This window comes from Mytilus californianus, unplaced genomic scaffold (assembly GCF_021869535.1).
Source record: "Mytilus californianus isolate M0D057914Y unplaced genomic scaffold, xbMytCali1.0.p SCAF_10, whole genome shotgun sequence".
NCBI lineage: Eukaryota > Metazoa > Mollusca > Bivalvia > Mytilida > Mytilidae > Mytilus > Mytilus californianus.
Window position 1 is genome coordinate 16,227,071 of NW_026262582.1, and position 26,902 is coordinate 16,253,972.

General features: G+C 31.9%; 1 protein-coding gene across 2 annotated transcripts in view; it reads right to left on the reverse strand.

Moving 5' to 3' along the window:
• Nucleotides 1–345: 345 nt before the first annotated feature.
• LOC127717696 (acyl-CoA 6-desaturase-like) overlaps nt 346–26,902 on the reverse strand; it is a 34,479-nt gene continuing 7,922 nt past the window's right edge. For both annotated transcript variants that reach the window (XM_052223451.1, XM_052223452.1), the window contains exons 3-13: nt 22,874–23,014; nt 22,144–22,290; nt 18,722–18,823; nt 16,696–16,755; nt 15,567–15,632; nt 15,292–15,352; nt 11,959–12,035; nt 9,590–9,687; nt 8,243–8,419; nt 7,349–7,474; nt 346–3,052 (exon numbers count right to left, since the gene is read on the reverse strand). In XM_052223451.1, the coding sequence (XP_052079411.1) occupies nt 2,992–3,052; nt 7,349–7,474; nt 8,243–8,419; nt 9,590–9,687; nt 11,959–12,035; nt 15,292–15,352; nt 15,567–15,632; nt 16,696–16,755; nt 18,722–18,823; nt 22,144–22,290; nt 22,874–23,014 (1,116 nt within the window). In that variant the 3' untranslated portion in view covers nt 346–2,991. The remainder of the gene's footprint in view (nt 3,053–7,348; nt 7,475–8,242; nt 8,420–9,589; nt 9,688–11,958; nt 12,036–15,291; nt 15,353–15,566; nt 15,633–16,695; nt 16,756–18,721; nt 18,824–22,143; nt 22,291–22,873; nt 23,015–26,902) is intronic.

A 26,902-nucleotide genomic window follows, 5' to 3' on the forward strand; every position in this document is an offset into this window, starting at 1 on the left:
ATAGAGCAGGTGCGATTTTTTTAATTTGAATTTACTGTCTAAAAGAAATGCACTACGAAATAACTGTGTTCTCGGGCCAATATACATGATATATGAAAGAATTATTTTGTGAGTCCACTTTCATTGCAAGAGATTTTTATGCATTTGTGTTTTACAAATGTTTTACATTTGAAATAAATACAAGAATTTAATCATCTTTTAACAATTGTTCATGCCGCAAATGCTGGAAACAGCACGATTAAGTCTCCCATACAAGACTTTGATTGCAGGCTAGACAAAAATGCAAGACATCCTTTACAAGGTGATTACATTTTTTTCACTCATAGAGACATTGAACATTGTTGATCTTATACAAAGAAGGAAGATATTTAACAAGAGAAGCTGATTCTTGACCGTAAAGTCATTTAAATCAGATTATTTTATTACAACAAACATTTTCTAAAATTCCTTAAAAAAATATACAAAAATATAAATAAACTAGTAGCAAAAAGTACAACTGAAGCGACATCACAAAAGTAAAAGCTTATGCATTATGTAAATTCATGAATTTTTGCGATGTTTTTATCATTGCGAAAATTGTGACAGGATAGATTTTTCAAATATAAAAAACCTTGCATCTTAAATTGTGCTAGCATTTTTTGTATTTCCTGAAATTGCAATAATCAATCACACATTTTTCAAAAAATCGTAATAATAAATACACGCAAAACTTTCTGCATTTACAGTATTTAATTATTTGAGACAATTTATACAGAAACCAAGAGAATTGTGATTCAGGAACATTACTTTCAATTCATACGTATATCAATAAATTTACAGTGGAATCATTTATTTTCGTGGGAAACCAATTTTCTCTCCTAAAGAATCCACACAAACCAAGATTTTTTTCAAATATTCCAAGTGAAACATCTAAAGGAAAACAAAGACAAAACAAATAACTGCATGGCAGCCAAATTATACCCTGTTATATTCAAAAAGCAGATAACATATAACCTGATATATTCATGGGGGAACAACCTCTTGTTGATACTTCCAAACACTGTCAGCTTTAATTTCAGTTGAAAATATTTCATTTTGATTCATTAGACAACCAGGAAGGAACATAAAGTCAAAAACATCATTTGACCGATTAATTTGATCTGTCAAAGAGTTACAGAGTTTTGGTTCACAACTACTTTATCATAATAATATTTATGTTTAAATTACCTAGAACACAGTGATAAAGGTAGAAAACGGTGAAAAGAAATAGAACACAGTGAAAAAACATTGGGAACACAGTGAAAAAAACTTTCAGCAGATCATCTAATCAAAGTCACAACCAGTTTCTTTTTCTTTTTTAGAATATATTTAAGATACCACTACAGCCCAGGTAGACAATGTTCCCTGAATGTCCTTCAAGATTGATTATTTTGTTCGCAGAAAATTCACTGAAAAAAAGAAAAAGTTCAATGAAGATTACAGGACCAAAGAATTAACCGCCAGTGCTGAATAACATACAACAGGTATACCAATGGTTGTATTAACAACTCAATGGACTTCTTTTACAAATTTTCAACCTTCAAAGAAATGGCACATATCTAATCCAATATCACATTAAAGACTACACAACATCAGGGTACAAGAACAACTTGACCATATTTTCACAGAGGACCATTTCCATCTAGACTTTGCCTAAAACTCAATTGTTCTTGTAAAAAAATTTGCAATAAAACATTTATTCGATATTCAATTAAATTTCTATACAACAAAGAAAAGATATAATTTTGAGAATTGAGGTATATGAAATAACACTACTTTAAGATGCCCAACACAATGTATCTCCAAGAAACAGTGCTCCTATTGCTAACCTTCATCTTTACAATACTAATATATTGAAAAAAACAGGAACAAACATCTATAGGATTGACCAGGTGGACAAACTGTAGATGGGTTGGGAAAGAAACACCCAGCTGAGCTGTAGTATATCTGTATATAAATACATTATACAAGGTATCTAAGATAAGTACTATAAATATTGGTAACTTAAAATGTATGTATCATTCAACAAAGCACTTCACAGATATAACATAAGAGTCATACATTTAAAAATATGATATGGACCCAATATAATTCATAGAATACTAAATTTTGTAAGCGAAAGCAAACAAAAAATCAAAATACAAAAAAATATTACCAAACTTTGTATGTAAGGAAATGATAACAAAAGAAAAAAACCCAGTACCCTTGAAAACAATCCTCTATCAATGAAAACTGGTACCCAAAATACTAAATAATTCCACACCCATATAATTAGATATTGCCTTCCATATGGTCTTACTATTACTTTTTCTAGTACATTTGTAAAATTTTGTCACTATAAACAATAATCATCTAAAAATACGATAACTTATAACAGCACAAGTGTGCTGACAAAAAAAAAAACCTATCTTTTTGTTAATGTAAAACATTCAATGAAAAGTGTCAAAGCTTGTGAACCAAAATTAGAAATTCTTCTATAAAAACAATCTACGACATGCAATTTCTAAATAATTATCATAATATTTACTTATTGTATTGAACATTGATCATCTCCCATTTTGAAGTTATTTCCCCTTAAAATAGCACGAATAAGTTATCCACAGAGAGAAATATTTATATTTCCAATATGAAAGTAACAAGTTAACAAGGTGGCAAAATTTCATGTCTTTCAGTAACTTTAAAGACAGAAAAAATGTTTCAAAATCTTGAATTGAAGATATTTCATTTTACATCATGTATAAGCCTTAAAGGGGAAATAACTCTTTGGGAAATGTGAAACAACCAAAGATAAAAGACTTAGACAAAACTGTGAATAAAATTCTTCTACAGTGATGACTAGTACAATGCTCCTTTACAAAGTATAATGCTCAAGGGTGTATAAAAAATCAATAGAAAAATAAAGTCTATTTTGATCGTAGCACTACTGATATTTGTTATGTCTGGACTACAGTCCTCCCCAATCAATATAGATCATTATGATAGGTGATATTGTTCGTAGGCAGCACTCCATATCTCCCCAGAGTGCTTCAGACTCCTGAAAAAAAAAACAATAATATTCAAGATGGTTATATATATATATATATATATACATAATTGCACAACAATGTTAAATCTGCAAATTTGCGGAAGCAAATTTTTGTTCTTCCCTTGTCTGGATTCAAACTCATGCTATTGGGATATCGAGACAACACTGCCTGCACTGTGTCCAGCACTCTAGACCACTCGGCCACCTTTCCTCATCAGTATATATATATATATATATAATTCGTCTAAACAACAGCCCAACAATGTTAGATCTGTTTTTGTTCTTCCCTGGCCGGGATTCGAACTCATGCTACTGAGATATCGTGGCACCAAATCGCCTTGCACTATGCCAGACACGCTAGACCACTCGACCACCTAGGCTTCCAAAATTTACAGATATAACATTGTTGGGCTGTTGTTTAGACGAATTATATATACAGAATGTATTTTCAGCCTTGTATCACCATCACTGCTGGTGATCCGATGGAGAAAATCTGTTGTAGAGTCGTCACTGGTTCAGGCATACTTATATATATATAAATATACAAAATAAATTGTTAACACGGAGATATATCTGGCCTTTTTGTTATTTCGATACTGCAAATGTTGAAATTAAAATAGCAATACTTTAACATGTAAGTTATGTAAATATTCAAAGTCAATGAACCATGACTGAAGGTACAGGGCTAAACAATCCCCATGGGAATGAGATGTGCCAATGCTAATAAAACAGCATACCAAATACCATTGACTTATCATTAGTCATTCCCTTTAAACAAACATCAACTTGTAAACTATGTAAAAGTTTTAAAGTCAATGAACCATGATGAGGGGGTGGGGCTTTATAATATTCATGGAAATGAGACTTGTAAATGCCAATACATTTGCATACCAAATATCATTGACTTAACATTTGTGGTTCATCTTTAACTGATCTAATCACAAACTAATACATGTAAACTAAGCAAAAGTTTCAATGTCAATAGACCATGACTGAGGGGTAAGGACCAAACATTTTCCAAGGAAATGAGATGCGCCAATCCTTATACAACTGCATACCAATTATCATTGACCTACCACTAATGGTTTCCCTTTAACTGACCTAATCACAATCTAATACATGTCAACTAAGCAAAAGTTTCAAAGTCAATAGACCAGTACTGAGGGGGTGGGGCCAAATAATCTCCATGGAAATGAGATATGCCTATGATTATACAACTGCATACCAAATATCACTGACCTACCACTAGTGGTTCCTCATAAACTGACCTAATCACAAAGTAATACATGTAAACTAAGCAAAAGTTTCAAAGTCAATAGACCTTGACTGAGGGGGCAGGGCCAAATAATCTCCATGGAAATGAGATGTGCTAATGCTAATACAACTGCATACCAAAACAAAAATCATTGACCTACCACTAGTGGTGATTCATTAACTAGACCTAACATGCATACCAAAACAAAAATCATTGACCTACCACTAGTGGTGATTCATTAACTAGACCTAACATGCATACCAAAACAAAAATCATTGACCTACCACTAGTGGTGATTCATTAACTAGACCTAACATGCATACCAAAACAAAAATCATTGACCTACCACTAGTGGTGATTCATTAACTAGACCTAACATGCATACCAAAACAAAAATCATTGACCTACCACTAGTGGTGATTCATTAACTAGACCTAACATGCATACCAAAACAAAAATCATTGACCTACCACTAGTGGTGATTCATTAACTAGACCTAACATGCATACCAAAACAAAAATCATTGACCTACCACTAGTGGTGATTCATTAACTAGACCTAACATGCATACCAAAACAAAAATCATTGACCTACCACTAGTGGTGATTCATTAACTAGACCTAATCACAAACTAATACATTGTTGATGCCACTGCTGAAAACATTGATCGATTGGTTGGTGTTAAACGCCACTTTCAACACTATTGCGTTTTTTTCATTGCGGTCAGTTTTTTTTAGAGGAGGAAGCCAAGAGAGAACCATTGACCTTTGGTAGGAAAATTGATAATCCTAGTCAATTAAGATTGGAGTCAAGTGCACCTGCCATATGCGGGATTTGAACTCACAATCTCAGTGTTGACAGGCTAGTGATATAGTAGTTCGACTACTTAGACCACTCGGCCATCGGCCCCTTTGCGGAAAACAGCATACCTAGGTCTCTCTCTTTGACTCCGTCAAGTTGAGACAATAAAATGGGGAGAGCAATTGGCTTTAGAATACAGGGGAACATACTTTTTATAGACATAATGCTGATTTACAATTATCTTATTGGATTCTTCATGGGGAAGTCAGTTTTTTATTTTGTGCTGTTATTTTTTTTAGACAACTACTTGAAAATGGTTAACTCATAATTCAAAACGAACATTTAAGTCATTGTAACCATTGTCAATAATTAGATGCATCAATATGTTTGATCCCAGAGGTTTCTAAAAATCAAGTCAATGTGAGACCAAACTGTTCATTTGTAATTCCTTGAAAGAACTACTTTGTATTGTCATTCAAAACAGGACCTAAGGGGGCTTGGAATATGATGTGTTGCATTTCTATTGGCACTCAGTATTTTTCAGTTACACTTTTTTCACTATTAAATAATTTTTTTCAATTATTGATTTACTGTGAAAGTGGTTATTTTTTTCGGGCTATTATCACAATTTCAATGCATAAACATTTTGCACAGGTGTTAAATTCGCAACCTTTTCATCATCATTGTTTATTAGTACAAAGAATTTAGGTGGTGAATATTTCAATTATTTCTGTCACTTGGGAACAAGTGAAAATTTCCATGTATACAGTACAGCATTTGACTGTATACTGTACCCGGTAAATTAAAAAAAAAAATATTGCTTTGTATTTATTATTGAGAAAATTGAAAAGGGATGGGTTTTGCAAAAAATAAAAAGTCACATTTCAAATTTCAAAAGCATTATCTGAATGCAGAAGTTCCTGAAATCCCAATAAGTTATCTCACATTTGTGTCCATCTTTCATCAAACCCAATAATAAATTCATGCAATAATTTCTAAATTTACTAATTTGTATTGATTAAGCATCAGACGAAATATGATTAACAAATGTGAAATTTGGAGTTAAAGAGTGGAGCTAGCACCTCATTCTGCTACACTATTAACTTTACAACTAGAGGCTCTAAAGAGCCTGTGTCGCTCACCTTGGTCTATGTGCATATTCAACAAAGGACACTCTCCAACATTGTAGACGAGAACAGAATTCATGACAAAAATCTCTGTTTTGTTGATCTTGTATTGCTGATCATTTAGTCTGTTTAGTTTCTCTCTATCTTCTTTAGTTTTTGCTCAAAATACAAAAGAAGGTAAAAAAATCCTCTTTAAAGGGCAATCACTCCTATAAAGAGTGACAGTCTACTAACTATATCGGCAAAATTTGACTTGTTAGTAGATCTTGCCTTGCTGATCATTTTTGTGATTTAAAGTGTCTATTTATCTATTAAAACTTTTATCATATAAGGCAAAACGCAAAAAAATGTTAAAAATCGTCATTAAAAGCCAATAACTCCAATAAGGAGTCATCGGACGATTTCTTCCATATTGTCTTAATTGTAGATCTTGTCTTGCTGATCATTTTTGCTTACTTTAAGTTTCTATCTATCTATTATAATTTTTAAGATATAAGGCAAAAACACAAAAAATTGGTCAAAATCGTCATAAAAGGGCAATAACTCTAATAAGGAGTCGACCATGCGAACTTATTTGTAGAACTTGTCTTGCTGATCATTTTTGCAATTTAAAGTTTCTCTCTATCTATTATAGTTTTCAAGATAATAGGCAAACATTAAAAATATGGTAAAATTTGTCATTTAATGGCAATAACTCCTATAAGGAGTCGTCTGACAGTTTTTACGTATATGGACAACTGGTAGAGCTCACCATCCTGAACATTTTTGTTTCTGTCAGATTTTCTCTAATAATAAAGGTTTTCAAAATAATAGACAAAACTAGCATTTTACCCCCTATGTTCTATTTTAGCCATGTCGGCCATCTTGGTTGGCAGGCGGGGTCATCAGACACATTTTTAAAACTACATACCCCAATGATGATTGTGGCCAAGTTTGGTTAAATTTGGCCCAGTAGTTTTAGAGGAGAAGATTTTTGTAAAAGTTAAAGGGCGACAGGACGAATGTGACGACGACGGACGCCAAGTGATGAGAATAGCTCACTTGGCCCATTGGGCCAGGTGAGCTAATAAAAAATGATAAGCATTCATCAAATACAACTTGAGTAAAATATATATTACTTACTTGATAATATCAGCAAAAGACTGATACAGAGATTTAACTTGGTGAGGTATACCATGTTTCTTACATAGGGACTGAACTAGTGGTTGGATCTTGTACAGATTGTGTCTAGGCATCGTAGGAAACAGACTGGAAAAAATTTACTAGAGTCAATAAAGTTTAACATTATATTGTCATTTTTATGGGGGTGTTTTTTGACAATGTGAGGTCTTTGAAAAATCAAAAATTAAAAGTTAGGTTACCATGTTAGTTTTCTAGTCATAGGACAATTGATTCATTGCTGATTGCTTATTGTCCAGTGGCAAATCTTTCATGTATATACAGGTTTAATTTCAGGTTGAGATCTAGAAAATTGCAAAAAATATATCAACGCAAAATTTGAAATATTTTTTTTTCAACACTAAAATTTTGTTCAGCATTTTTTATTCCAACAATGTTTTTAGTATTTAAGCAGACTAGCCTTTAGGTAAAAGGTCAAAAAATTTTTACAGTCCACATGGAATCTTAAAATTATTTTTTCTAAGAGGTCATTGGGACGGTCAGACTACTGTAATCCAACTTATCTATCCTTTCTAGCAGACTTTGCGATGATTTATCTTTGTTCGTAATTTCCCAACTATGTTGATGTATCTATATGAGAAAATCCTAAAACTTCACACAATAGCAACCATTTATTTTCACATAAGTACTTTGCTTGCCAAATTCCAAAAAAAAATAAATCATGCATGAAAATTAGTGTTTTTTTCAATATTATCTCGAGGTCAGCCACACCATAAGATAGAACAAACCAAGCCAATCAATAATGAATGCATTTTTTTGTGTAATTACATCCCTCTTAAAGTACATGAATATGAAAACATCTTTAAAATCGACAAAAGAAACAAACCAATTACTTACTGGTGCTCTATCTGGAAGTTTAGATGTCCAGTAAACCAGTCATTGAAGAAAGATTTTTCAACATCACATGTGGCCGCCATCTGTAATTTCAGCCATGGTTTCTGGTCGTCATGGTCAATATTCATAGGGATATGGTTAGATTGAGCAACCCACACAAACCATGTAGATTCAATTATCCTGAAATCATAAATAGTTACATTGTGTAATTATGTCCGGTATAAAAGTTACAAATGTATTGAATACAACACCAAATAATCAAAAGGGGTGTTTGATTTGCTGTGTAAAATCATCAACTCTCAAAGGATTATATACTTACACCCTTTTCTGCTTCATTTTCTTTGACTTCATGAGCTATAAAAATTTTATATATATATAAAATTTCTTCATACATGTATGTTCATTTATTTGAAAATGCACCAGAGAAGACATTATTAAGTTGTAAAACTTGTGTCTCATCCTTTTTTTTAATTTACGAACAATAAAATATGTTTAAACTAAACTATACATATAGGTGCCGGCAGATGTAGCATCATCTATCGAAGAATTAAGCTCGAACTAGTGATAGGGTTGTCTTTCAGGATCAATGAGGTGTAAACTTTTGATCCGTTTTGAAGGCCCACTGTGAGATGAAGAACAGTAAAAAAAAGCACTGTTTTTGCTTTGGGTTTTGTAAAGTGTATGTAAGGAGTCTTAAATCAAAACACCATGTCCCATATTGGAGAAACAGATTCCAACACCAAGGTCAAAATCTCTTATTTCCTTTTTACAAATTTACCATACATCTGAATTGAATTACTGGTAACAGTTTACCAGAAATATCAAAATTATGTTACGCCCACTTACTGTAGCTAAATAAAAATTGAGACCAATGAAAATTTTGTCTTTGCATGTACATTTGCTTCTGGAACAGCTCTGAAGAAGGTTCAACAGATTTTAATGAAACATTGAACTGAGGTAGTAAACCATATGAAGTACAGAATGAGGATAACATTTTTGGTCCAATAAGTTTTAGTTGACTTTAATACTGAAGGCTTCATTGCCTTGCGGAGGTTTATAACTTCATCACTCTATGCTAACAATCCATTAAGTTCACTTCAATTTCCACTTTCAAAGCCAATCAGGTCTAAAACACTACCGGCTAAGCGGAAAATCTTTCTGAGGATCTTATATTCACTAATTTCATGATAAAGATAAAATGGTGGAAATATCCATTCACAAAAATTTGTTATTTAAAGTAGATCAACATCATGGACAAGAAAAAATCAAAATAAAACCTCACTAACAGGTTTAACCCTAGAAATTGTGAAATTAAAAGTCTGCAAGATTAATCCAATGTACATATCTTACCTAAAAGCTTCATAATAGAAAAATGTCCATCCCCATCCTACCAGAGGTACCAAGAAGAAACAAAATCGGAAGAAGTATGAACCCATAATAATGGCGTCCTGTAAATAAATAAATAAATATCAGCACTCTTACTACATTCCTCCCTATCATACAATCAGTATAGGGAAAGAAATCTCTGTATTAATGAAAAATTATTACACCAGGGTTTTTCGATATCACAAACTAGTCAAAACATTTACTAAATTTTATCATCAGTACAAGGACATCATTTGTAAATATAAATCAACATGCAGACATCTTATACGTTCAGGTATTTCACATCCAATATTTTATGGTAATATTCTTTACAAAGCACAAAAATGTCGGCATTCACCTCAAAAGCTAACCAAACCTTTAAACAGACTTATTCGGTAAGGATATAGTTACGATACTGTTGTCAGGTCATTAAGGATTGCATCGGAAATAAACACATTTATTCTAAAACCAGTTGTTGGCATGATACGGGTTATGTTCTTCTCATATATTTTATGATGGTATGATACTAAACCCAAAACGGGAAGGATTGTGCTTGATTTTCATATGATGAAGACATATAATCATTCAATCAGTTTAATTGATGTCTGGAGCTGGCATGTCAGTAACTGCTAGTAGTCCTTTGTTAATTTATGTATCATTGTCATTTTGCTTAGTTTCTTTTGTTACCTATTCTGACATCGGACTCGGACTTCTTTTAAACTGAGTTTTACTGTGCGTATTGCTATGTGTTTCTTTATTCTACATTGGCTAGAGGTATAGGGGGAGGGTTGAGATCTCACAAAACATGTTTAACCCCGCTGCATTTTTGTGCCTGTCCCAAGTCAGGAGCCCCTGTCCTTTGTTAGTCTTGTATGTTTTTTAATTTGAGTTCATTTATATGTTTTGGAGTTTAGTGTGATGTCCATTTTCACTGAACTAGTACACAATTTTATCTAGGGGCCAGCTGAAGGACGCCTCCGGGTGCGGGATTTTCTCGCTGTGTTGAAGACCCATTGGTGGCCTTCGGCTGTTGTCTGCTCATTGGTCGGGTTGTTGTCTTTTTGACATATTCCCCATTTCCATTCTCAATTTTAAACTTGATTGTAATTTTTTTTTTATCAATATGATTTTGTGCATTTGTCTGCGAGTTCACGTTGAAATTAAAATCCCCTTCAGAAATTATATATCATTCTTGTTCATCCTCTGAATTTTTAAACCATGATCATATGTTTAATATTCTTATTAATTTTTGTCTTATTTCTATATTGTATAGAAAATCTCCAACTTCCCACATGGTTTTATACAAAACTTGTGTCAATGTGAGTGGAACAAAAATATCTTTGGCCTTGGTTCTTGCATCTTCGCTATCCAAGGGTTACAATCCATTCCCTCCTCTTCACCCTTGGTGAATTAAGATAGAATTTCGGATCCATGAGTTAATGATTTCCATTGGTCGCAGCTGTAACTGGCTGCATCCAATCAAAAGCGCCTTTGAGATGATCATGTGTAAATGTATAAAATACAAATAAACTATTGCCACATGCTGATTGTGCAACAAGTCTTTAACCTCAAAACACAGGAAGATATTTAGTGACAATTTTAAAGCTCTTAATCAACTAATTGAAGTTCTTTGGTACCTTTCTCGTGCAAGCGTTGGAATGTCAACATATATTTTTCGGTTCCTGCTTCACAAAACTTGTAAACATAAGACACAATCATTTTTACACCTCCACACTGAAGAGATTCAAAGTACTGTCATTGGTCAAGAATGATGTAGTCGGAATGGGAGTGACTTTTATCTACTAGTAGATGGCGCAGCATTGTAATCACAAATGTTGGCTTAATCTGCCAAGGGTGGAGAGGAGGGGACTGGATCGTAACCCTTGGCTAGCCAAGATGTAGTTTTTGAGTCTCATGGTAATTCCAGACAGGTTTGATACAGACCATAATAATGATTAGGCAAAAAAAATTATGTGTTTACTATAACCTTATGGAAATAATTGGGTCTGTTGGTGGGCATATTTTTTTCAGCAAACATAGAAATAGACTTATCCAGTTTTAGAATCAGATTTGGTTTTGCTTCTTAATATATTTACAGTATTAAATGTGGCTATTTGTCGAAGTTGTTTTTGTCAGTCAGATATGTTTTACTCGTTTTTATACCTGTGGACAATTTTTGGCATTAAGCTAGCAGTTGAATAAAAACAAAATCGCTGTCAAGAATAATACTTGTGAAAATATAATTTGCCCAATTTTTTTAAAAATAGTTAAAGTTGGCTCTCAAAAATTAGGACAGTCTGGGTACAGTGAAGACACGTTTTTGTTTTTGCCTTAAAAATTTGTATTTTACTCACCAGCCAAAGCTTTCTGGTATATACATGTCTAAACAACATAAACTGGAAATACAGAGGAAACAGCAAAGGGGGAATAACTGTAAAAGATAATTCAATTCATTCAATATTTGTATTCGTTTTAAATTGTTTTATTTACCCTGGGTGTGATTGCTGCTGTCAGTGTACATGTAAAATGTTGACTGCCAAAAACAAAGTCCATTTATCAATAAAATCAACAAAAAAAATTTCTTCAGATGCTCTTTCTTGATCTTTTGTCCAAGTTTCATAACATTCCATGAAAGTATGACAAAGTTATTGATATTTAAAATAAATGTGGATAGTGTCCACATATGGACACAGATGATACCCCCGCTTGCATATCATATAGTTAAAAAGGGACATAACTGAATAACGGTAAAAGTGACGCTGCCCAAATTTGAACTTGATCTGAGTTTTGTGGTAATAAGCATTGTGTGTAAGTCTCATAACATTTGGTTGAGGCTAACTTAAGTAGAGAACAGAAACTAAAAATTCAGCAATTTTTCTATTTGTAAACACGCATAACTCTAGAACGGTTGTGTATAAGTTTTATAACATTTGGTTGAGACAAACTAAAGTTAGAAAACGGAAACAAAAAATTCAGCAATTTTTATGTTTATAAAGGGACATAACTAAAGAACGGTAAAAGTATCGCCACCAAAATTCGTACTTAATCTGTATCATGTAGTAATAACCATTGTGTATAAGTTTCATAACATTTGGTTGAGGCAAACTAAAGTTAGAAAATGGAAACAAAAAATTTGTACTTGATCTTAGTTTTGTGGTAATGAATATTGTGTATTGGTTTCATAATGTTAGGTTGGGGCAAACTTAAGTTACAGAATGGAAACTAAAAATTTTGCAATCTTTCGATTTATAAAGGGACATAACTCAATAATGGTTAAAGTGACACTACCCAAATTCAACTTGATCTGTGTTTTATCAGTGGAAGTCAAAATTAAACATTGCATTGTATAAAGCATTGATTGTAGTTGATTCAACTATAATCATGGACAAAGGAAGATAACTCCAATTTTAAAAATTACTTGATATTTAGAAGAAAATAAAAATTTTGCAATTTTTCCATTTATAAAGGGGCATAACTCTAGAACGGTTATTCAAACTTGATCTGTGTTTTGTGGTAATAAGCATTGTGTATAAGTTTCATAACATTTGGTTGAGGCAAAATTAAGTTAGAGAACGGAAACTAAAAATTTTGCAATTTTTCCATTTATAAAGGGCATAACTCTAGAACGGTTAAAGTGATGCCACCAAAATTCAAATTTGATCTGTGTTTTGTGGTAATAAGCATTGTGTATAAGTTTCATAACATTTGGTTGAGGCAAACTCAAGTTAGATAACGGAAACTACTTTTGGGACGTAAGTACATACGTACAGACGGACAAGGGTAAAACTTAATGCCCCCACCACTATGGCGGGGGCATAAAAATTGATCTAAGACTGTATGTAAATGTTTACTACTAAAAAGAGTAAATGAGTGGCTTGCTCTAATATACTCAGTTTATGACGAACTTTCTCTATATCCTTGAGTATATGAGTGGCTTGCTCTAATATACTCAATTTAAGAGTAACTTACTCTATATTATTGAGTACATGAGAAACTAGCTCTTATATACACGAGTAAATGAGTAGCTTTCTCTAATATACTTGAGTATGAGTTTTTTACTCTATATCATAGAGTATGAGAGTAGCTTGCTCTTATATATTTGAGAATGAGTAGCTTGCTCTAATATACTTGAGTTTATGAGTAACTTGCTCTTAATATACTTGAGTTTATGAGTAGCTTGCTCTTAAGGATGTATTCTTCAATTGTTTCAGTCTCGTTGAAATCTCATTCTTGAATTATTTCCAAATCATGTGTTACAAGTGGAAAATATCAATGAATTTAAAAAATATTATAATCAAATTAACTCTGTGAAAATATTGTGTATTTACAATAAGTAGTTTTTGAGTAATAAAATTTTCAAATTTTATAACCAAACAAGTCAGTTTCTTTAGCTAAAATCTTGAGAAAATGGGTGAGGGGTATAAGAAATGATTTTACCAGAAACATGTACATCCCATTTCAATTTTTTCTTTTCAAATTTCTTAGATATGTTTTTTTCAATCATTTATAACAAAGAAGTTGAAATAATATGCTTTTTGTTCTAAAAAAAGAGAAAAATCCCAAATTTTCAAAATTGACAGCATGGCAAATTTGAAACGAAAAAGCAACAAAATTTTAAAAAACTTTCTTATATTAACACCTACCTATAGTTTTTTTTTAAGTTAAATTTATTCAGATTGGTCCACTTCATCTTTAGTGAAAGTATGAAAAAAAGTTTAATTGTGAAACTGTGATTTCTTTCATGATAATAGCCCAAAAATGGGTAAAAATTGATGAAAAATGGGAAAATCATCAAAATTGGGTACTTTCTTATGGCCGTAGCAAAAAACAGAAGTGCACCACCATATGATTTTTTCTTCACCAATTATTTTTTTACAGTCATATAAACCCAAAAATTAGGTTAAGAAAAAAAGTTTAATTCTAGAAATTTTTGGCTCCTCAGAGGTGTACATCCTTAATATATATAGAAATAAGATGATGTGGTATGAGTGCCAATGAGACAACTCTCCATTTAAGTCACAATGTGTAAAAAGTAAACAATTTTAGGTCAAAGTACCTTCAACACAGAGACTTTGCTCACACCAAACAGCAAGCTATAAAGGGCCTCAAAATGACTAGTGTAAAACAATTCAAACAGGAAAACCAACAGTCTAATCTATATAAAAAACGAGAAACAAGAAACACTTAAGAACCACATCAACAAACGACAACCACTGAAAAAGGTTCCTGACTTAAGACAGGTGCAAACAAATGCAGCGAGTTTAAACGTTTTAACAAGAGCCAACCTTCACCCTAACCTGAAATAGTAGTGTAACATTACAACATAAAAAGACACACTATAAAATATCAATTGAAATGGCTTAACTCAATCAAAAAGACATATTAACAAAATCAAGTAAACATACACTGAACGCATAAATTTGATCTATGACACAATGTCAAAAAGACACCTATAACCTTGGACAAAATGGCGTAAAATAACGTACACAGGTAAATTTAAATATAATAATTTTGTATGAGTAACTTGCTCTTAATATGCTTGAGTATATGAGTAACTTTCTCTTAATATACTTGAGTTTATGAGTCACTTGCTATTAAAATGCTTGAGTTTATGAGTAACTTGCTCTTAATATGCCTGAGTATATGAGTCAGTTGCTCTAACAAGCAGGATTAACTGAAATACTTACAGAAAGGGAAATACTTGTGTTGCTGATTATAAGGAAAGGATTTTTTCCCCGATTTGGCAACCTGAAATAAAAACGAATACATTTACAATCTCAAGAACGAAAGAGCAGTGGAAAATAATGTTTGTTTTGTTGTCTTAATTACAATTATTTAAACACTGATTTTGGTAAGTTAATAAATAAGGATATAAACAAGAAGATTACAAATTGAATTATGTGCTTGAAGTCAAACTTTCACAGACTGCCATTCAATGGCACTGAAGTTGTAACTTTCTTACCTCAACTGGCATGACTTCTCCTACAACAAACAGTTGTTCAACTCTTACATCAGGATCTTTATCCAACTGAAAAATATGGTAACAAATTAACATACATGGCGGCGATGTGATTAAAAAAACTCTAATCAGTTATCTCCCTTATCAAATTTAACTAAGTGAGTTACCTCCCTCTGGCATTAGGTATACAAAATTATTTGTTTTTTGTCACTAGGATTAGGAAATTTCTTTAATTATAGATACTATTAATTACAGAGTGTGTGGACACCATAGTTCTTATAGACAAAAACATAAAACAAGAGGCTCATGAGAGCCTGATATCGCTCACCTGTAATTTCAGTTTCAGGCATTTGACTTATTTGTAGATCTTACTTTGCTATACAAATTTTGTCATTTACACTTTCTCTCTTTCTATAATAATATTAAAGATAATACATAACACAAAACTGTAAAATTTTACTCAAAAATACGGTAACGGTAACTCAAAAATAATTTGTCCTATTGGTCTGAAGATTACTTGAAAGTTAGATCTAAACCTGTTGAACACTTTCACCTATGTCAGTTTTGCTCTTACTGCTTTAGTTTTTGAGATGAAAGCCAAAATCTTCATTGTGGTGGGGTTAAACCAGTCCTACTTGGTACAGGCACAACATGTGGTGGGGTTAAACCAGTCCTACTTGGTATCGGCACAACATGTTGTGGGGTTAAACCAGCCCTACTTGGTACCGGCACAACATGTGGTGGGGTTAAACCAGCCCTACTTGGTACCGGCACAACATGTGGTGGGGTTAAACCAGCCCTACTTGGTATCGACACAACATGTGGTGGAGTTAAACCAGCCCTACTTGGTATCGGCACAACATGTGGTGGGGTTAAACCAGCCCTACTTGGTATCGGCACAACATGTGGTGGGGTTAAACCAGCCCTACTTGGTATCGGCACAACATGTGGTGGGGTTAAACCAGCCCTACTTGGTACCGGCACAACATGTGGTGGGGTTAAACCAGTCTCACACATGAACCATTCCATTGCAAAATTTATTTCCTTCCATACATATATATAAGTGTATAGTAGCATGCGAATTTGAGCTCAGACTGGTAGGAAGTTTATACATTGTATATCTATAACTTACCACATTAGGTTTCGCATGGTGCTGGTAATGCATGTGATTCCACCAATCAGGACAGGCTCCCTGGAGGAGATGATTGGAAGATTTTATTAACATTAGATTTTGCTAAAGAAATCTACAGCACTTAACATTGACAATATTCATAACTATAACTTTGGAAAATATAAATTTATGTTTTCTTTTATAAATGTATCAACCTATATGGCATGTTTTATAGGGTACAATTAATGATTTTTTTTTATATATATCAAAGTACTTGAGAAAAGAAACTGATATGTAAGCAGACATGTTCTTATTTTAATACCAATACAATGAAAGATGTCTAAGAAGGCTGAAGATACTAAAGTAATATTCAAACTACTAAGATGAAGACAAACTGACATCACAATGGCAAAAAATGACAAAAAAGACAAACAAAAGTCTACAAAAAACAACATAAAAAACTAAAGACTGAGCAACACAAACCCATTCAAAAACTGGGGGTGATCTCTTGGCACCTGAAGGGTAAGCAGATCTTGCTCCACGTGTGTTTACTGATTATTACTGAACTTTTTGTTATTCCACTAATTTAGATCACAAGATGGATCAGTCACCTTTCAAATATGTTCCTTAATAACTGAAGAAAAGGTAGTTTCTTAAATCCACGTCATTTGGACTCAGGTGAATAGTTCTCATTTGCAGTCCTACCACATCTCCTTATTTTAATAACTTATGACAAAGGACATGGTATGGTAAGAGCCATTATTTGGCCATTTTATGCATTTCCAGTCAAAATAAATATCAGCAAGTTATTTACCCAAAAAGGTATTTAACATCTATGTAAAATACAAGATCTGAAAATGAGGCTATTTCGGCAACAATGCTGTTTTGTTCTAAATGGTAAAAAGTTCAAAGCCCAATTTTAACTACCGGTAGTAAATAAACCATGTTCTCCCAGACAAAAGAGAATCATTTGTAGAAGACCTTCCAGAATTCATTCCTGAAAAGTTTGATTAAATTGAATAGTGGTTTCAGTAAAGAAAAAAGTGAAATAGTTGCACCAGATGAAGACAGATGGCCATTGCTTATTTGACCAATGCATGAAATATTTTCTACTGCATGTTAGAAACTATAATCTACCAACCATTCTTTTTTGATAACAATAACATTCACCTACCAAGTTTTGTTGATTTCTTGAATTGGACCAATCTGACCAATTAGCTACTTCATGACTCACTTTATAATTTCAACTGTATTTATCCTTTAGATTAACATGTCAAAGAAGTAAACAGGTGTTCCTGAAATGGGTTAGCCACAGGGGATTCTGGCATTTATGTAACCTCTTCAGTGGCAAATATCAAAAATTTGGGCAAAGTAATTCATAAATATGGAGCCTACATTTTGACTATTTTCCCTTTCAGAATCTAAGGAATTGCGGGTAATTCAATTGTTCAAACACCAAAATGAAAATACAGTATTGGCAGGTTATTTTCGCGATGGTGTAAAATTTTGAGATTTTCATACAATAAGGTATACAAAATTTTTGGCGGTTATTATTTTGGCGGATTCAAAACTTTCATACAATACCATTGCATGTGCACTTTTAAATTGGCGGAATTTATTTTGGTGATTTTGTTCTATCCGCGAAAATAAGCGATGATTTACACCCTGCGAAAATAACCCGCTATAAGGTACTACGTGCTATTGGACTACATCCATTGTTAACCAATCACATTTAGAAATTTGCTTTAGAAATATTACCCAAAATGCATTAGTTCCTGAAATGGTGAATTTAACTGCATACTTATATATATATATATATCTGTTTAGATTTGTCAAACAACACTTATGGTCAGATCATATGTTTTTGTACGTCATATGAATTTGTTTTTCAATGGAAATTGTGATGTCACAATGCATTCTTAATAGCACGAAAACCCATAAGACGAGGATAATTTGATAATTGATGATATAAAACACATTTCCTTACAACATCAAAAACGACTTTGTATATTTTTTAATAAACGGTGTGTCTATGTGCGGATTATACCTTTAAAAATCCAAGTACAAAATAATGAAAAAAATGGTCCCAAGTTGTGTTGTGAAAGACAGATAAATGACCAAAATCATGCTGTAACCAACCGCCTTGAGCCTGAAAAAATAAGACCCTTATCATATAATATGTAACAAAAACATTAAATACAACAGGTTTGGCTAGAGCATACAATACTATATACAGTACATTATCATTATGGACCAAACTACTACCAAAATCTGAAGATAATTTTTTTTAACAATATCTCAAAATGAAATCTAATTTAGACATGTTTGATATATTAAACAATATTTTAACCTGAATTTCAACAGATGCTAATCACAATTGAAAATTTTTCAATAAAATATACTGCTATTATAAAATTGTATGCTCTATTTGTGTATAAAACAAATAAACAAAAGTATAATAAAATGTATGAACTATGAAGTGAAAATAGACCTCAGTTTTTAACATTATAATAAGAGAATTTCCAGCTCATGGTAAGGCTGGCATAACACTATATGAAATGTGTATGTTGTGACAGCTTTGTCATTAATTTTTAAATTTCAGTATCATGTTTGATTACATAAGACATGTACTGAATTCTTCAACAGGACACCATATAATTACAACAGTAAAAAGCAATTTAAGAGTAAGATGTTAACAGTATAAATTGTTCATTCAAGCAGGATGTTTTATAAGACATGTCAAATTAAGGTCTCTTTTCATGATATTTACCCAGAGAAGAGCATGATGGTAATAAATTATAAAATGAGAAAAAACTTTGTTAAAATCACCCCAAATGACAGTTTAAAACAAATTATGGAATAAAAGGGCTGACTGGGAACTGCTCTGTCATAATTGTATTATATTTCTGATATTACAATCAGGATATTTTTCTTCTTCTCCTCTGTTTCGATAGATAATCTTAAAATGATTAAAATGGAGACACATTGAAAATTCATGCATAAAACAACACTTCATTCAATTTACAATAAAAAACATGTGTGTTGAAATGAAAAATCAGTTTAAATAACTATTATAATATAAAAAAATAAATTTCTAAAAATGAGTGCTTAAAATTTCTAATAAAATACAAATAAGGGAAATCTCTGAATGTATAATGATAATATTTAATATTCATAAACCTGCAAACCACCTCTGACCTAAGGACAACAGAAACCTCTCAAGTTACAAAGTTATCCACTTTAGGAGAAAAACACCATCAATTAGCTTACAATCACAATGACCAGTGTGGAATCCCTGTTTGATTATTAATTACTGTGGATTCATCCTCCTTTGTGGGACACCAATTTTCTCTGTTATATTAGGTAAAGGTAAACCACAAATTTTAATGGTCAACTAAGTACAAATGTACCATATAATGGTTACTAATAATTTTAAGCACTGTTCTGTCAGAAAGTTGAAGAATTATCGTTACCAAAAATTCAAAAATCTAAATTACGTAAGAGCTCAGAAAAAACTCTGTTTGGTCCACTGGGCCGCTAAGCACTCAACTAAGTACAAATTTTAATGGTCAACTAAACCACAAGTTTTAATGGTCAACTAAGTACAAATTTTAATGGTCAACTAAACCACAAGTTTTAATGGTCAACTAAACCACAAGTTTAAAATGGTCAACTAAACCACAAGATTTAATGGTCAACTAAGTACAAATTTCAATGGTCAACTAAACCACAAGTTTTAATGGTCAACTATGTACAAATTTACTATAGGTTTGTATATAAATTTTGGCAAAACAACAAAATCAAATATTCACAAAACCAGAAACTTTCATAATCAATAAAAATTTAACTATAATTTATTAAAACTTTCAACTCCCAACTCAAACAGAAACATATCAACTAACTGATTTTGTGCTTCATAATTAGACCTTAGAACAATTATGGCTAGTCTGAATATGCCACATTTATAATAATGGAAGGAGCTGCTTGTTTATCACAGAATCCAAAATTTAAAATAAATTTTACTGATCTGATAAAAAAATAATAATAAAATGCAAAACTGAGGTTTATTTCTACATCCAGAAAGAGTTATCTCCTTGTTGTAGGGAAGTCTGCCAGAGATAACGTTATTTTAGTAGTGCATAATACTCCTTTATACTGATATGAGACAAAAAGTAAATCTTTATCAATATGACACTATCTATACAATGCAGTATAAACAGTGTGTTATCAAATGTGAAGAAATAAAATTTGATATAAATTGAATTTTTAGGTTAAAAAAAACGAAGTTACAATACAGATCTAATGTATTACCTTTTAAAACATCTCAATATTTTCCCAAAAAATACTCATACTCATAAATAAAATTCTGTATATATCCATCAAACATTTTCTTAATAAATAAGATTTCCAATTAACATAACTTAATAAAGATTTGTCAATAGACACCAGGTTTCCAGTAAACATAAACTTTGACTACTAGACTGGGTTGCACAATCGTTAATTAAAGTTAAACCAGGTTTAAATTGAACGAGTCAATTAAATCACAAATTCTTCAACAACTTTGATTGACAATTAAATTTTAAACATCATTTAACTTTAAATAATGCTTGTTCAACTCAATCCTGGTAGTCTAAATCTGAATTTTAACTCCTGTATTGAATCTAGCCTAACTAGCCTAACCTCTCTTGGCAATGTTGCTCCTACACAAGGGGGTGTAACTCTAACGGAAAATATACAAACAACAATGTTGTACCTTGAGAAATCCCATTGTAAAATAATGTAAGACATGATTTAGTCTGGTGCTACTGAATACGGACAAATGTCCAAAGTCATGTTGTAGCCAAGCTGTTTGTGCCTTCAAAAACATTTCAATAGTTCGGTTATTTCAAATGAAATCATCTATATTCATCCTCCCTCCTTCTCCAATGTTTTTATTTCAATTTTACATTTTATTTTTTCATTTTTTGAAGATTTATTTGAAATCCCAGCAATTCCAGTGAAATCAAAGAAAAATGAATTGAAAAATATGCTTAACATAATCTAGTATGAATATAATGTGTTTGTCCTAAGAAAAGGTACATGTATATTAGCATATTAACATACTAAGAAATAACTGTATATTGAAATATGGTTGACATATTTCTCATTCTTTTATGCAAACCTTTCACTCTCTTAGCTTAAGCACTGTATCTATTTTGTTTAGTCTCATTTACATCTACCCTCAATGTAATCTAGTATTGAAATCGGCTGGGAAATCATAATAGATTAATCGGATGTTCCAATTGAGTTTTGGATTATAGTTGGTTTTTAATTTACATGTATGTGTATAAATAATGTAGGAATTTCGAAATACACTATATTGAAAATTATAATCTTAAATATTTTCAATATTCTATCATTTTTCAATTATAATTGATAAACGTAACAATACTTATCAAATATCATATAATGTATTAAGTACAAATTTACCTGTGATGTTCCATACAATGCTATAGAAATCAGGAATGGAGCCCAGCCTACTCCAAAATATATAAGTGTAAGAGCTGCTAAAACTTCTAATACCATTATATGGCCTAAGAATATACCAAAATATGAAAAGCTTGGCTTAAATAAACCCTGAAATAGAAAAAGAGAAACAATTTTACCATTATATGGCCTAAGTATATACCAAAATATGAATAGCTTGGCTTAAATAATCCCATAATTACAAAAAGAGAAACAATTTTACCATTCTATAATATGGCCTAAGTATATACTGGTATGCCAAAATATGAACAGCTTGCCATAAATATGTAAACAATTCTTCAAATAGAAAAACATAAAAAAGTTTTCAATTATATTTAAAAAATAAATAGGCTTCCCACTTCATTTCCAGACTTGAAAACATAATGCCCCTGTACTATCTTAGACGGGGAATGAAAAAATATATACAGAAAATTTCAATACTGTGGATTCATTTATTTTCGTGGGTACCAATTTTCGTGGATTAAGGAAAACTTACATGTTCGTTGATATTTAATTTCGTGGTTTTGACGAAGTCTGCATACAAGCTTATGGAAAATTTGTTATTCGTTGAACATTTAATTTCGTGGTTTACCTGCACCCACGAATTCCACGAAAATTGGTATCCAACGAATAATAATGAATCCACAGTAACCATAATGTATCATATAAACTTCTATGCAGATTAAATGTTTACCATTTGTTCAGCTGTTGATCGTAACTTCCTAAAATCTTCATCTATAGTTCTAGTCTGTGTATCTTTAACAGAACCTACATGTAACGGCTTTAAATATTTCTTTACGCTGGCTAGATCATTGTGGAAAGCTTGAAACGCATCCTACAACATGTACAATGGAAGAAATGAAATATAAAAATACTAATTGCTATAGGTACAAATGTAATTTCATATTCATCTAAATTTCATCAAAAGCAGACACCTGTGAAAATCCTTGTATTTTGTCTGTTCAGAATTTTTGTCTTGGTGAACCAAAACCATGATGTCCCTTCTCATTAATTGCTTGACGTCTGTGGCCTGCTTATTAAGGATTTATATACATATTTAATTTCTATGTTTGTTACAGAGGTTTCACACTATCTTCTATATAGACATAAAGTTTCTTGGCAGTAAATTTTACTGTTAAGGGAAACCTGAATGCCTGAAGCATAGAACCAGCCAGAAAAAGTCTATCCCATGTCAGAAGAGCCACTACACAAGAAGAAGACTCCAATCTTTTCATTAGGGTGATACACATTTTGGGTTTCATGTCGAGGCCTTTTATAGGTTGCACTTTGTAAATACAGCTGTTTCACAAACCACGCCTCTTTTGGGGAGATATATAATATTCATAGATATTTAGTTTTGTTTATGTACTGGTTCCCAGATATGATCTCCATGTTTCATCTCATAAAGACATAACTTGGGAATGTTACCAGTATAAATACACATGATCATGAATAGCAGCCAAGTTGAATGCTGAGGAAGACCTAAAGTTTTTCAATTTAAAAAATAATCATACCACATCTTATTTCTTCCTATATAATATATACATGACATATATCATCTATTCATGTCTTTATAATACAGTCAAAACTGTAGGTTAAGAAAAAGACACCATAGGACATAGAAATATGTTCCATATAAAAGTAGATGCCCAGTGTAGAGTAAGAGGTACATTTTTAACATGTTCAAGTTTGCATTGCATTTCACAGGTCAGACAACCCTTTAACTACACAGATAGACAGTGAAAATCATATAATAAGTTTGAACATGTTGAACTTTTTAAAGTTCATATAACAGTTTATAATATCTAATATAAACAACAAAGTAATGTTATTACAACTCAATCCTGGATAAGTGGAAAAAACTTGTATCAATCTTATTTTATATACAATACATAACAATTCAATACAAATAATTTGATTTCTTCAGAAGCATGACTAGGTCAAACTTTTCAGTACATGTGTACAAGTAGCTGCCCATTAGGCATTACACTCATTGTACGTGAACTTCTTACTAGGGATTTAAACACATTTTTTCACAATTTCAGAATCAATACCGGTTTATTTTCATTCTTAACATTAAAGCTCCAATCATAAGAAAACACTGAATCACATTTTATCTGTAAATTTTTGGGTGAGTCTGAGACATCTAATTATTTAAGATTTTACTTTGCGATAGTTTAAGTGTTGCCTCTGAATGACAATAAATAAGTTACTTGTTCATGTTATGAATATTAAAATAAGGATATGTGGTATGATTGCCAATGAGATTAAGTCTACCGAGACCAAAAGATGTGGATGTAAGCAACTATATGTTTCTGTACACCCTAGGCCTTCAACAATGTGCAAAACCTATACTATTCAGTCAGCTATAAAGGGTTCTAACATAACAAAATGTAAAACAATTCAATTCAAATGAGAAAACAAAAGGCCTCATTTATGATAAACATCAAACAACATAACAGACAGCAACAACCACTGAATGACATGCTCCAGACTTAAGATAGGCATATACAGCATGAGGCAGGAATAAACATGTTTGTGTGTGCTTAACCCTCCCTTATCAGGGAAAAGTTCCTAAAACACATACAGCATGAGGCAGGAATAAACATGTTTGTGTGTGCTTAACCTTCCCTTATCAGGGAAAAGTTACTAAACCACATACAGCATGAGGCAGGAATAAACATGTTTGTGAGTGCTTAACCATCCCTTATCAGGGAAAAGTTCCTAAAACACATACAGCATGAGGCAGGAATAAACATGTTTGTGTGTGCTTAACCTTCCCTTATCATGGAAAAGTTCCTAAAACACATACAGCATGAGGCAGGAATAAACATGTTTGTGTGTGCTTAACCTTCCCTTATCATGGAAAAGTTCCTAAAACACATACAGCATGAGGCAGGAATAAACATGTTTGTGTGTGCTTAACCCTCCCTTATCATGGAAAAGTTCCTAAAACACATACAGCATGAGGCAGGAATAAACATGTTTGTGTGTGCTTAACCCTCCCTTATCAGGGAAAAGTTCCTAAAACACATACAGCATGAGGCAGGAATAAACATGTTTGTGTGTGCTTAACCCTCCCTTATCAGGGAAAAGTTCCTAAAACACATACAGCATGAGGCAGGAATAAACATGTTTGTGTGTGCTTAACCCTCCCTTATCAGGGAAAAGTTCCTAAAACACATACAGCATGAGGCAGGAATAAACATGTTTGTGTGTGCTTAACCCTCCCTTATCAGGGAAAAGTTTCTAAAACATAAGCTAGTACATGTATCCTGAAGACATCTATACATATATGAAGGAAATCAGCAAAAAAATAAGAAAATTCTAGCTACGTTAACATTTTATTTTGATAAAAAAAAAAGATTTCCAGTATTCCAACATGTACATATTGTAATTGATATCAAAAATTTGGATTTCATTCCTGAAGTTAGGTAACTGCATATTATAATCCTGGTATTTGTATATCTTGACAACCTTAGTATTTACTTATTGAGCTTGAGGTAAGGTGATCAATACTGTATAGAAGTGTTATTATGCAATCAAATATCTTCAGGAATGAAAACAACATTCTATTTATCCCTACTGTTTACACAAACTGACTTTTTCTGTGTTATCCTGAAACTGAAGTTTTTCAAAAATAATCTCTAATGTCTAAGTGTATTAGTTTCATCAATACCTTTTGATAGTTTTAAAAAGTTTCATGATTTTTTTCTTTCTGTTAAATTCTATTTTTTGACCCTATATTTTTTAAATCACAAAAATTGAACAAAAGGATTAACAAACATTTCTAGCAGACTTATTAGTATCATAATATATTATACATGCAATAGTCTCAATTGAATTTTATACATGAATAACTTTTAACAATGAGGTCACCAATCAATAATAATTTACTATTACAAAATCAAAATCTCATATAAATATATCATGAAATTGAATATTGAATTAACTTAAGAATATTTTTTTAAATAAAGCCCAGCAATTAATTTCACAATAAATTGAAAGGAAAAATAGACTCTTAAGTCATGAATAAAAAGTAAAATCACAAAAATACTGAACTCCGAGGAAAATTAAAAAAGGAAAGTCCCCAATCAAATGGCAAAATCAAAAAAACAAACACATCAAACGAATGGATAACATGCATATGAATATTTCAGTATATGTATAACTTAGGATTAATTTACATACATGTAAGATTTTTTTGGAGAAAAGTTTCCAAGTTATCTGATATCCATAATATCTTTATCCTTAGATAACAGAGACATTAATACACTATATAAACTGTCAAAGTTTGACTGGTTTTTTTTGTAGGTAATGATCACTGGTTGCACTAACTCTGAAGAATTCCTCAAATATATACATTGTATAATATATATATATACATCGTATAATATATCGTATAAAATATATATACATCGTATAATATGTCTTAAGGTATGATATTATCTCCATTTTATTGTTCCTCAAACTTTCAATAATAGTATCTGATTTAGCAGCAGCACCTGTGGTCTCGTCACTCTCATGGTAGACTGTAACATCAGCATGCTGACCTTCTTAAATGCTGGAGGTCATGGGTTCAATCCCCAGAAATATCAAACCAGTCTTGAAAATTGGTGTTTGCTGCTTCTTCACTGAGCATGCTCTGTTTATAAGTAAGAGCAAAGACTGGTCAGCTTGGAGCTAGAATATTCATATTGTGTCCCTTGGGGTAGGGTGACAT